The sequence below is a fragment of the Malaya genurostris genome, chromosome 3 (assembly GCF_030247185.1).
Source record: "Malaya genurostris strain Urasoe2022 chromosome 3, Malgen_1.1, whole genome shotgun sequence".
Classification (NCBI taxonomy): domain Eukaryota; kingdom Metazoa; phylum Arthropoda; class Insecta; order Diptera; family Culicidae; genus Malaya; species Malaya genurostris.
Window position 1 is genome coordinate 89,407,209 of NC_080572.1, and position 13,717 is coordinate 89,420,925.

Here is a 13,717-nt window from a genome sequence, read left to right on the forward strand (position 1 = left end):
GTCTACACCAGCCGCTACAAGACAGAATGTAAACAATGAATACAGCTGAAAATTTCACCGTACATTAGGGACATATGTACCAACACAATAAAAAAAATGTTGACCACCGGACTCTCCAGACGCGCGCAATTAAAAAATTCCGGGAACTTTTTGAACAGACCTCGTACATTAAACAGTTTTCTGGCCAGGAATATTATACGGAAATTGAAAGAGAAAATGTGATAGAGATGCTAACATATCAAGCTGTTGAAAAGAAATATGTCGTATGGTTGGCCATTTGTTCATGTGGCTTGAAAAGCGACATTTATCCCGAGACTAACAAATTAATGTACATGAGTATCTAAAACACTTCTGTTGCATTTCCTCAAGTTGGTTTTGTTTTCGGTACGGGCTGGATTCAGCATCTTTCCATTACGGAAAAAACCATGAAGCGCACCGCTGCCTGCAAAAAAGACATACAGACCTTCCAACACGCCAGAACTATGCCCAGTAGAAAAGTATTGGGTCATCGTCAAGCGGTACCTCAGTAATGCTATCATTTTTCACCAGTTCATATCTCATTGCAAACCTTAAATGTGTGTTTTATCATCAACTGCATATTTTATGTTGTATGTGTCGGCAGTGCGCAATCGAAGAGGATGCACGCGCAGCGGGAGTACAGAGCCACTGGAGAACGGCGGCTCAAGATCGAGTATCCTGAAAAGCTACAATTCGTTCGGTCATGTTCCGAAGACGGAATGTACACCATTAAAGTAAGTAAGTATGTACGCGAAGAGATTGCTTTGTAAAGGAATCACCGGGTGACGCCAATCGAGCCCACATATTTTCGTTTTAAAGAGGTTGTTTTGATGCTGGATTAGTGTTTATGTAACCAAACTATGATCTTCCCAATGGTAGGGACTGGGATATAACAGTTCGGCTGAAAAGTTCGTATCGTTTAATAGAAACACACATTTTTCTGCCAAAATTCGTTTTTGTTATTCAACATAATTGCCATCAGAGGCGATACAGCGATTATAGCGATCTTCCAACTTTTCGATACCATTTTTGTAGTACGATTTGTCCTTTGCCTCAAAATAGGCCTCAGTTTCAGCGATTACCTCTTCATTGCTTCTAAATTTTTTACCAGCGAGCATTCTCTTGAGCTCTGAGAACAAGAAAAAGTCACTGGGGGCCAAATCTGGAGAATACGGTGGATGAGGGAGCAATTCGAAGCCCAATTCGTTCAATTTCAGCATGGTTTTCATCGACTTGTGACACGGTGCATTGTCTTGGTGAAACAAAACTATTTTCTTCTTCAAATGAGGCCGTTTTTTTGAAATTTCGTCTTTCAAACGCTCTAATAACGCTATATAATAGTCACTGTTGATGGTTTTTCCCTTTTCAAGGTAGTCGATGAAAATTATACCATGCGAATCCCAAAATACAGACGCCATAACCTTATCGGTCGATTGTTGAGTCTTTCCACGCTTTGGGTTCGGTTCATCGCGTGCAGTCCACTCAGCTGACTGTCGATTGGACTCCGGAGTGAAGTGATGGAGCCATGTTTCGTCCATTGTTATATATCGACGAAAAAATCGGTTTTATTTCGATATAACAGCTCCAAACACTGCTCAGAATCATCAATTCGTTGTTGTTTTTGATCGATTGTGAGCTCACGCGGCACCCATTTTGCACAAAGCTTTCTCATATCCAAATATCCGTGAATATGTCCAACACGTTCCTTTGATATCTTTAGGGTGTCAGCTATCTCGATCAACTTCACTTTACGGTTATTGAAAATCATTTTGTGGATTTTTTTCACGTTTTCATCGGTAACAGCCTCTTTTGGACGTCCACTGCGTTCATCGTCTTCGGTGCTCATATGACCAGTACGAAATTTTGCAAACCACTTACGAATTGTTGCTTCGCCCGGTGCAGAGTCTGGATAACACTCATCAAGCCATTTTTTGGTATCGGCGGCACTTTTTTTCATCAAAAAGTAGTGTTTCATCAACACGCGAAATTCCTTTTTTTCCATTTTTTTCACAATAACAATACTTTACTATGGGGCGCCTTTTCAAAATTTACCCTGTACAAGAATGGGCAGAACTTTATCGCGAATATCTCTTGATGTACTTAACCCAACAACATATTTTTTTCTACATGCTATTGGAAATATGATCAGAAATTTGTGATTAAATTTTCAACAGCGTGAAATAACCATAAATAACTGGTCAACAAAGTTTTCGAAAACTTTTGGAAATAATGAGGAAAATTCATCACGCTTGCTTGCCTTTTTCGCACCCGGACGACGGTTTTGAGGTAGTCAAGCACGTATCAGTACCGATTATCTACTGTGAAATCTCCAAAGCAAAAGTGAAAGCAACCAACAAGCAGATTGTGATGTATCCAAAATCTGGCTTTGGGAATGGATTTTTCCCAGTATCCAAAAAGCACAGAATATTTTCAGAGCAATTTGCGCTCAAAATCCTCCATTTCAGAGCAAATCAAAATCCTCCAATGCCGGTCACGCAGACAAATCCGCAACGCAGCTGCCAAATTTCCGCGCTCTGCCTGGTGACAAAAGAACAAACAATAAGTTCTTTGAATTTGACACAAACAAATCTAGCAATATTATAAAATTCAACAGAACAAAGAAAAACTACGTCTTTGTATAAAAAATTTTGAATAAAAAAATTTGCTTTCAAATATAATTTGCCAACTGGGATAATGGAATCCAAAATGGCTTACAAAAGAGGCAAATAAAACCGACGCCACCGACTCACCTGTAAACAAAATGTCCAGCACACCAAGCGTTTTAAACACTATTTTATCACCAGGATTTTATATAATTTCTTTTCACTTACTGACTACCGGGTAAAAACTTCCCCCGGATTTTATAAAAAAATAACTTTTTTCTCGTCGCCACTGAAATCTCTACGTGATGGCTTTCTCAATACTTCGCAGGGAACTGACTGTTGAGTCGATGACTGACGTTTTACAAAAAGGGTTTATTCTATTAAGTCGAGGGCTTTTATAGCGATTGAAATATGGCAACTCATTCGAGGTTTATATCTTTTTACCGTATCATTTAAGCCGACTGAAAAGGTACTATTTACATATTACGAACTACTACATACTGGACAAGTATAAAAGGTAAACTTTGACTGAAAATCGTACATTTTTTCTAGTGCTTAGACGGAACTGGATGTCGAGGTAAGGTTCTCCCACCAACATCAGTAAGAACAAACCAAGTATAAAGCGTGAAACGTCGGGAGCAGCAGTCGTAAGTAATGAGAGCAGATCTTTTGCGTGGTACAAAACTCTTGGAATGGCCGAAGATCAAACTACTTTGGTTGACGGTTGAAATGGAAGCGAAAATTTTATCAAGTTTAATTTTACTATAGCCTACTAATTTTGTATGCGTCGGATTGAACGCGACGCTTCATCTTATTCTAACACTCCTCCTCGGACAGATCCGGACGCAATCCTATATCCCAACAGAGCTTTTCAAGTCGAATTCTGAAGTGGTTTTGTTAATACACCTGCCAACATTGTCTCTGTATGACAGTACTGCAATTGTGCGATAGTCTAGACTGCTTGCCTTTGGCGCATATCACACAATTAACAATTATTGCTTCTTAAAACTGCACACCACTGCGATCACAGCTCCTTCTGAATTTATTACCGTCACTCCATGGTTGGTGAATACTACATTGTGGCCATGCCGTACAATTTGGCTCACCGATACCAAATTGTTTGACACAGTAGGGATCAACTTAACATTTTGAACCGTTATGTAATTTTCTGGACAATGCTTCGGCTTCAAATTAACAGCACCGGTAGTGACAATGTTCATAGCTACTTTATCAGCAGCCATAACTATACCGTTTGCCTTCCGATCATTATTCAGCAGATTCCGATTTTTCATGAAGTGATCAGAAGCACCGGAATCTAAAATCCAGCTGTCGTCGGTTACACCAGCACTTGTAGCAAGTATAGTACAAAAAACCGATCCTTTTTTTGAGTAGCAATCTCTGGCTATATGTCCGAACTTGTTACATTTCCTGCACTGTCCCTTCGGTTGTTCAGCTGATTTGACTTCGGTTTGATTTACGGTTTTTCGCTGCCTTGGAGGGAATGATTTTTTACTGATGAACGCTGTTTTGTCATACGATGCTTCAACTTCTTGAAGTAACTTTGTCTTAATGCTGTCTCCTGTGATAGCAAGACCAGAGTTCTCTAGTGCCATGATCATTGGTTTGTACTCCTCTGGGAGACCTGCAAGGAGCAGAGTACCAAGGAGCAGAGGACCAGGAGTAGAGAATCCATCCCCACGTAGCTGATGAGAGGTGGAAACGATTTGATTTACGTAACTGTCCACGTTTTGACATAATGCAAGGTTGGTCGTGATGAGCTTTCGAGGTAGAGCGACCCGCTGAGTCAATTCTGTATCTTAAAACGCCAGAAATCCTCCAACTCAAGGTAAGTCTCCACAGCAATCTTCCATGTAGACCAATTCTCTCGACCGATTAAGCGTTCTAAAGATGGAAGACTATTAACAGTTTGGACTGTAGGCTGCAAAACTTGCGGATTGGCTTTAGGATCACCAACATGATCTCTGATGGACATCCTGGGCCCATAACCTCTTGGAATGGCCGAAGATCAAACTACTTTGGTTGACGGTTGAAATGGAAGCGAAAATTTTATTAAGTTTAATTTTACTATAGCCTACTAATTTTATATGCGTCGGATTGAACGCGTCGCTTCATTTTAAACCTCAAACGCTCAGGTCGTGCTCTCACTTCGACTTCGGTCGTTAGGTGGAACAGTCGGCAATGAAAGCGCAGACAAAACCTCAGACGCACAGATCGCAGAGCCAGTTTCCCTTCAAAGAAGATTATATCATCCTGGTCGTTTGCATTGGAGCAAAATACAATGAAAAATGGACAACAATGGTGAACATTATGCAAAATCAGTCCTTCCTATGGTTCCAAATGTTATCTAAAGAACTATGAAGATTGCTTCTTTGCAAATCGGAAATTAAAACCTTCAGTGTAGTGCAAATCTAGGATAATTTGGTTAGCTTTGTGCAACTTTCGCAGTGCAAAATTCGCAACAGTATTCATTATAGTTTATATCCAAACAGTGTTTATTATCTTAGAGAATTACATAATTTGACCCTTCTGAATGCCAGATATTAATCCCGCACAGCCTTTTGATAGTTTGTTTCACTGAAATATTTAAATCCCAAAATGAAGTAATAGACAAGAAAATTCTGTATGTCGCTATTTAGAACCATAATTGTATGCAGTTGTAGTTTGTAGTAGAGCTTTCTGCTGATTTGCATAGCACCGACTCAGAATAGATTCGAACTCAACTCGTCACTCACCATCACGAACACCTTCATAAAATGTTGTTTTTTTTAGATCCACCTTTATTTTATCATAAAGAACTATACTAACTATTTCGTAATATTTAATTGTATGACAGGATGTTTAATGTAATTATTATGTACTTTAGTTTAGGTGTATCATTTCAAATTCTAGTAGTGAAAAAAGAGGAAAGCTTGTACAATACACATAATCGATCAACTAATTGAAATTCGGAGGTATAAAGAAAGAGTGTCAGTTTTATTCGTATTCACGACTTCCTGTTAGGTCTCTGAAAGTACACACCCGTACTTTTTTTCATTCAGTTATCAAATTTTATCAACATTTCTCATCTGGTAACTCTATTTTACTAAATTAGCTCTTCATTCAACAAACAATAATATTTTTTCAATATTTTCCCAATTCTACGACAAAATGATTTCTTATTTATTTACATCTAGCTTCTGAGAAAAGTTTTCTTGTTTTTCAAGATTATACATTTAATGATAAAAATCTACTATCGTGAAGATCCGTTAATATTACAATGTTAATAAAAGAGATTACATAGATCGGTATATTGAATAAATTATCGAAAAATACTTGTTTGTTTGATCACCTAGATCCTGAAGACGTTACGTATCACCCTTTAGGTTTCAAGTAAATTTTTCCTCGGTGGCCCGGATCAATCAATATAACCAATTAATCATTTTCGTGGTGAATAGTAATAATATAGTGGAAATATTGAACCATCAAGAAGCGTGTGAAGTCTGGTGAACTTTGTTTCGTGATTGCTAATGATTTGATATAATCTATAGAATAATTACTACGTACTTTATCTGTTAAATAGAAGTTGATGTTTCGGATATTTTCAATATATCGCTACAATGAATCCTCAGTTTCCACAAATAAGAACATAAGTAGTAAAGATAGTTTCCACAAATAAGAACATAAAACTTTTCGGGACCTCAGTATCGGATATTGTTGAATCGGGAAGCCCAAGAGTTTTTTTTATGCATCCGAGCATGTTGAAACTGGAACATATCAACTCGTAAGCGAATACTACTATTACTGAAATTTATACTAACAAATATGCTTCCCCCATGGCACTTATGGAGTGCCCAGAAGTATATACGGTCTCTTGTAACAACAAGTGTTGGGCTAACATTCATTAGTCGGTCTACGTTCGGATCTGACCGGCGCCGGTACTAATCAATGAATTCTGATTCCTCACGAGAAAATGTACATGGAAGGAAGATTTGCCAGTCCCTGGTTTGATCATTTAGAAATTCTTTGTACAATTTCAGCTAATCCCGATCAGTATCGGAGTAGCAACCACCCACATTATCGAAATGACGGAACGCGTAATGAATTCTTACTCGACTGCATGATTCTTCAGTGCTCGATCGGTTCAGTGCTGGAATTTTCGTCTGAGTTGGCTGCTCGATCAACCCGATTGACAGTGTCATTAAAAATGTCATTGAATATTCGCTCATTTTATGAATGTGTTAGTGTAAAATTTAGGTGACTTAAGCCATTTCACTACACTCCAGCTAGAGGAATGGATGATGCTGACTAAGGTAGGCCATTTCGTTAATTTCCAACGAATTTCAACAGTTTATGTTGGAATTCTAAGAAGAACTGGTTATTTACTAGTTCTGTATATCCGAAAAACATGAAGATTTAAATTTGTATATTCAGTTATGTAATGTTTTCATTTAAAAATAAACTGAAAATCAGTACGAAAACGTGCAATTAGGAAAAGAAGAAGAAGAAGACGAATTGACAATTCAGTTCGCATCTTCTCACTCAATTCCGACAGATTTCCGAATCAACCGGTTGTAGGCGAAATTCATTCGGAATCGGTTGTTGCACTGGAGTTGGAATTGATTCTGAATTTCACATGATTTCCACATGAATTCCGAATGAAAATTTCTCGCGATTCGGAATTGATTCGGTATCCATTCGGATCTGATAATGTGGGCAGGGGTGGTCGCTCACGATTCAATCAACAGTTTTTAGCAAAATACCACAGTAATGTTTGTGAGAGTGTGAGTAATATCAGAAAGGCATCATCACACCCCTAAATTAATCAAAACACATATTTAATGATTAATTAATTTTAGTTGGTTTGACGTAAAACCGCAATAACTGAGTTCAGTTTTGCAATGACTGAGCGGAAACATATATTGGAGAAGCTAAATGAATGAAAAACTAACAGAAAAGATGATTTATTGGAAAAAGATACGCTCAGACAGGAGTCTGAGCGTATCTTTTTTCAATAAATCATCTTTTCTGTTAGTTTTTCATTCATTTGACTTCTTCAATATATGTTTCCGCTCAGTCACATATTTAATATTTGAATTGTCAGTGGATATAACGGTTTGATTCATCTTCCATTTTCATTTTGTTTCCCTGATGCTTACTTCTGCAATGGGTACATCTTATTCTAATATGAAATACCGTTCCAATACGAGCACTATAGTCGCAACTGCATTTGGTTTTCAGATACCTTTCGCACATTGCAAAAGAAATATGAGGCCACAAAGTTTTACATCTTCATTCTCAATAATACCATTCTCACTCAAGCGTCATTTTAAAGATCCTCAAAGAACCTGCCTATTCTTGTTTCCTAGAGTTCCTGTGGATGTTAAGGATTACTTTGGTTATTTTAAACTTGAATACTTATCATATTATTTCAAGGTGCCTTCCTGATCCCGTTCACCGTTATGTTGGTGATCGCCGGTCTACCGTTGATGTTCATGGAACTTTCATTAGCACAGTATGCAGGACTGGGACCAGCTGTGCTGTTCGGCCGTTTCTCTCCACTGCTTCAGGGATTGGGCCTCGGAATGGTACTCATCGCCGGTATTGTAATGCTGTACTATAACGTCATTCTTGCCTGGACTTTATTGTACATGTTGACCTCGTTCGAGGAACCTCTCCCGTGGAAGGGTTGTCATCATGCTTGGACGACTAAATTTTGCTATTCATACGAGGAAGAAAATATATGCCTTAGTGACAACGGAACGTATTACTTAAGGGAATGCTATGCGAACAGTAGTATGATATCGAATTTTACGAAGGTGGCAAAAAGACCACCGGCAGAAGAATTTTTCAAGTGAGTCTCCTTCATAATTACATTGTTTTCGACATTATTCAAAATAGAACACACACTTAGAAAAAATCATGCAAATTTACGTTTCCTTATATGCACATAATAGGAATGTCACATTTCATTTACATTTACAATTGAAAGCATTTAAAAATGAATCATATCATTAACTTCGCAGTCAATTTAGCTGAAATTTACATCGAAACACACAAATTTTTTTTTACATGTTATTAGATGTAACATTCTGTCATCACCTGGCTCAAATTTACGTCAAGTATAAGTTTCCTTTTTTTCACAGGAATTATATTCTGCAACTCTCGAGTGGCATCGAACACACGGGACAGATTAACATCACTCTGGCATTATCTTTGTTGGCAGCATGGCTCATCGTTTTCCTGTGCCTATGCAGGGGCGTAAAATCATCTGGAAAAGTAGTTTATTTCACAGCCCTTTTCCCGTACGTCGTGTTGGTGATGCTGTTCATACGAGGCATTACCCTACCTGGCGCTCATACCGGCATCAAATACTACTTGGAACCAGACTGGGAAAAATTGAAAAGTGCTCAGATCTGGGGCGATGCCGCCGTTCAGATTTTTTTTGCCCTGAGTCCAGCTTGGGGAGGACTTCTTACGCTTGCTTCATACAATAAGTTCACCAACAACTGCTATCGCGACGCAATTATAGTTGCTACAACGAACATTCTGACGTCGTTCTTTGCTGGATTTGTGATATTCTCAATACTTGGATTTCTAGCCCACGAACTGGATACCGAGGTCGGCAGCGTTATTGATCAGGGTGCCGGATTGGCCTTCGTCGTGTTTCCAGAAATGGTAACGAAGCTACAGATGCCGATGTTCTGGTCAGTGCTGTTCTTCTTTATGCTTCTAACACTGGGACTGGACTCTCAGTTCGCACTGATGGAAACGGTAGTGACGGGTATTCTGGATACATTTCCCAAATGGAGACGCTGGAAGACACGGGTAGTGTTCGGAGTGGCCACCGTCGGATATGTCGGTGGATTGGTGTTTGTTACGAATGTAAGTACAAAGTAGCCTGATCTGCTTCAAAAATTCACTCAAAACTGGAAAGCACATTGTGATATTCTCCTTTCCGCGGATATCCACTTATATTCCAGACTACTCAATGTGGATATCACATAATTCAGGATACCACATCCTCCCCATCAACAACAGTATTAATAAATATCAGTTATTAACTATTGTAATTACCGAGATATATTTGTGGTCTACCTACAGAGACCTAACCGTGGTTTTGATTGAGGCTAACCGCGGTTATCTGTCTTATAAGCTGTCAATGCCAGTCTTCAACATCTGCCTCAATTTATACTTCAATCCTTCAACCCTTTTCTGCTTTATCAGAAAAAAAGTCAAAAATTTCTGCAGAAAACTCGACACTTCAGAACCCAAATTATATTTATTCTTGCGTACGCTCTCTGTAATAAGTTGCAAACTCTTCACATGAAAAAAATATGCGATCTGTGGCACAAAATATGTGTAGCATATTGGATTACAGAATCTGTGGTTGTCCATAATATATATTAAAATGCACCACCGCGCACAAACAGCTTATGTACTATGTGCTTATGTGCTTTAGAAGCACCGAATAAAAACAGTAACCGTCCTGCGCTCTTCTCGATAAATTGCACCAAACATAAGAACGAGTGCGAATAGCAGCGGGTGAAACTCTTTCGTTCGCACACGTTACTTGAATCCTCAAGCACTCCATAACGCTAGACACTCACATAACTGAACACCACCCACTTAGAAAAAAACGTTCAACGCTGGTCCTTCATTGGTCCAATACGTTGAATCATTGGTCCAATGAAAGTCCAATCAATCGTTCAACGGGAGGCCAACACGGGACCTTCGTTTGCCGATTTTGAAACAGACCGTTGAACCGAATGCCATTTTTTTCGTTCAACAAACCCGGCAGACAGAGGTCCATTGTTGAGCCATTTTTAAAATGAGGAGTTGGAGCCCCGTTGGACTAGTTATACTGCAGAATTTCTGAAGTTTTTCTCACTTATTTGTTTAAACAAACAATACATACCTGCACAATACTTCTACTTCACGTAGAATAACAACAAATTTCCTATCTATGTTAAGGTAACACTTAATTTTCACACTATTTTTGCAAGAGAAAAAACAACAACAAACCGTTCCAGCAAATTGAACGAATCTTTCGTGCAATATATCGTTCAACAAGCGCTCAAAAATCAACAAAATTGAACGGCCTGCTGAGAGGGCAGCACGGCCATGCTTCGAAAACCAAATCACTCTCGCACATAATGCCTCTGTTGCCATATTCTAATCAATTCATAAATTTTACGTGTATGTAACGTATACGGAAGCAGTTTATACTACTTTCTTTGTATACGGAATAAACATGTGTGGTTTTCAGTACCGAAAGTTATCCAAAGGACATCGGCTGCTACTCTATCTCGTTCACATTTCATTCAACCATATGTTTTACAAAGCAGTGTTGACAGTTTTTTTGCTTTTGTCCTGTTTCGCACGTTTCTGAACTCTAAGTTGAACTCAATTCTTTGTTATTCGAATTTTCCAATATTGACCATGAGTTTAACTCGGTGCAATGAACTGCATGTTGGCCATGGGCTCTACCCGACGCAACAGTTTCAATCTTCAATCTTCAGTTATTCAATTATTCAATATTGACCATGAGCTTAACTCGGTGCAATATACTTCATGTTGGTCATGGGCTTAACCCGACGCAACAGTTATTGTTTTTTTTTCTTTTAATATTGATCATGAGCTAAACTCGGTTCAATGATCTTTATGTTGGCCATGGGCTTAACCCGACGCAACAATCTGTTTTTTTTGTTTACTATTAAACATTTGGCCCGGGTTGGTGGCTCAATGCATAGGGCGCTGGTCTTACAAGCCAGTTGTCGTATGTTCGAGCCCCGACCTGGAAGGATTCTTAGTGTCAGTAGGATCCATAGTACTAACCATGCAATGATTCTGTACACTAAGAATCGGCTGCGAAGTCTGTTGAAACAGAAAGGCCAAATTCCACAAAAGGAATGTAATGCCAGGACTTTGCTTTGCTATTAAACATTGACCATGAGCTTCACTCGGTGCAATGTACTCCGTGTTGGTTATTTGCTTAACCCAACGCATCTCTTATCGTTTTTTTTTTGTTTTTTTGCTTTTTGCTGATTATTTTTAATTTTATTTGCCATGAGCTGAACTTGGCTCACTCATTGCGCACTTCTGGCAACACTTGAAAAAAAAGCTTACCATCTTTCTTTTATTTTCGGCTTTCTCGTCGTTTGCAAATCGTATTAATCATACTTACGATGAAAATGAATTTAAGATTCTCCAGCTCAGTTATTATGGAAGGATCGCCAATGTGATATTCTCCTTTCCGCGGATATCCACTTATTTGTTTATTTGTTTATTTGTTTCTTATGATTCATCTGACAAAGTTTGTCTTAATGAATAAAAATTAATGAACTAAGTACACTAAATTTAATTTTCACGATACACAATATGAAAAAGGTCAAGTAGACGTTGATGAAACACACGGAACGACACATTAAAATCGAAATACTGGAAAAACTCGTTGAATCTCGTACAGACAGAGCGAAAAGGTTCGTGCTGTCCATAAACCGTATTCCTTGATTCCAGGAGCAGAAAGTTGCGTTGACGAAGTGATCTTTCCGGTGCGTAGAGATTTAACCGCATTAGCAAAGGTGGGCAGTCAATATCCCCCAAAAGCAGTTTAGCAGCAAATGTAGCTTGAGCAATGATTCGTCGTGTTTCCAATGGCTCAAGATTCAATAGACGACATCGATCGGTATAGGGCGGTAAATTCATGGGGTCACGCCACGGTAGCAGTCGCAGAGCGTATCGCACAAATTTTCGTTGAACAGCTTCAATCCTAGTTTTCCAGAGAGCATGGTAAGGACACCATACCACAGCGTTTGACTCGAGTATAGAGCGTACAAGTGAGCAATACAAAGATCTCAAACACAACGGATTCCGAAACTCTGAGGCAATCTTCATGATGAAACCGAGTTGACGATTGGCTTTGGCTGAAATTTCGTCATAATGAAGTCTAAAAGTCATTTTTTGATCCAGAATGACACCAAGATCCTTAATATTCTCCACTCGTGTCATAGATCTTCCCGCAATGAAATAATCGAATATGACAGAATCATTTTTACGATGGAAGGAGATGATACAGCATTTCTCGATACTTAAACATAAATAGTTATACTTATATTAACACTTATATTCTAGACACTCGTTCGCGGCCTCTGACTCAACGCAAGTCATCGTTATTCCGCACTGTCACCCACTGCTACACGCTAACCCAATCATACTCAATGTGTATATCACATAATTCAGGATACCACACACATTTTTTCAGAAAAATGTTAGTACTTGAAAATGGTCTTACAAGCCAGTTGTCGTATGTTCGAGCCCCGACCTGGAAGGATTCTTAGTGTCAGTAGGATCCATAGTACTAGCCATGCAATGATTCTGTACACTAAGAATCGGCTGCGAAGTCTGTTAAAACAGAAAGGCCAAATTCCACAAAAGGAATGTAATGCCAGGACTTTGCTTTGCTATTAAACATTGACCATGAGCTTTACTCGGTGCAATGTACTCCATGTTGGTTATTTGCTTAACCCAACGCATCTCTTATCGTTTTTTTTTTGTTTTTTTGCTTTTTGGTGATTATTTTTAATTTTATTTGCCATGAGCTGAACTTGGCTCACTCATTGCGCACTTCTGGCAACACTTGAAAAAAAAGCTTACCATCTTTCTTTTATTTTCGGCTTTCTCGTCGTTTGCAAATCGTATTAATCATACTTACGATGAAAATGAATTTAAGATTCTCCAGTTCAGTTATTATGGCAGGATCGCCAATGTGATATTCTCCTTTCCGCGGATATCCACTTATATTCCAGACACTCGTTCGCGGCCTCTGACTCAACGCAAGTCACCGTTATTCCGCACTGTCACCCACTGCTACACGCTAACCCAATCATACTCAATGTGGATGTCACATAATTCAGGATACCACACACATTTTTTCAGAAAAATGTTAGTACTTGAAAATGGTCTTACAAGCCAGTTGTCGTATGTTCGAGCCCCGACCTGGAAGGATTCTTAGTGTCAGTAGGATCCATAGTACTAGCCATGCAATGATTCTGTACACTAAGAATCGGCTGCGAAGTCTGTTAAAACAGAAAGGCCAA

The 13,717-nt window shown here is 38.8% G+C and overlaps 1 protein-coding gene across 2 annotated transcripts in view; it reads left to right on the forward strand.

Annotated features, from left to right (window-relative positions):
* LOC131435857 (sodium- and chloride-dependent glycine transporter 2-like) overlaps positions 1-13,717 on the forward strand; it is a 28,801-nt gene that overhangs the window by 2,171 nt on the left and 12,913 nt on the right. For both annotated transcript variants that reach the window (XM_058604094.1, XM_058604095.1), the window contains exons 3-4: positions 8,055-8,472; positions 8,765-9,503. In XM_058604094.1, the coding sequence (XP_058460077.1) occupies positions 8,055-8,472; positions 8,765-9,503 (1,157 nt within the window). The remainder of the gene's footprint in view (positions 1-8,054; positions 8,473-8,764; positions 9,504-13,717) is intronic.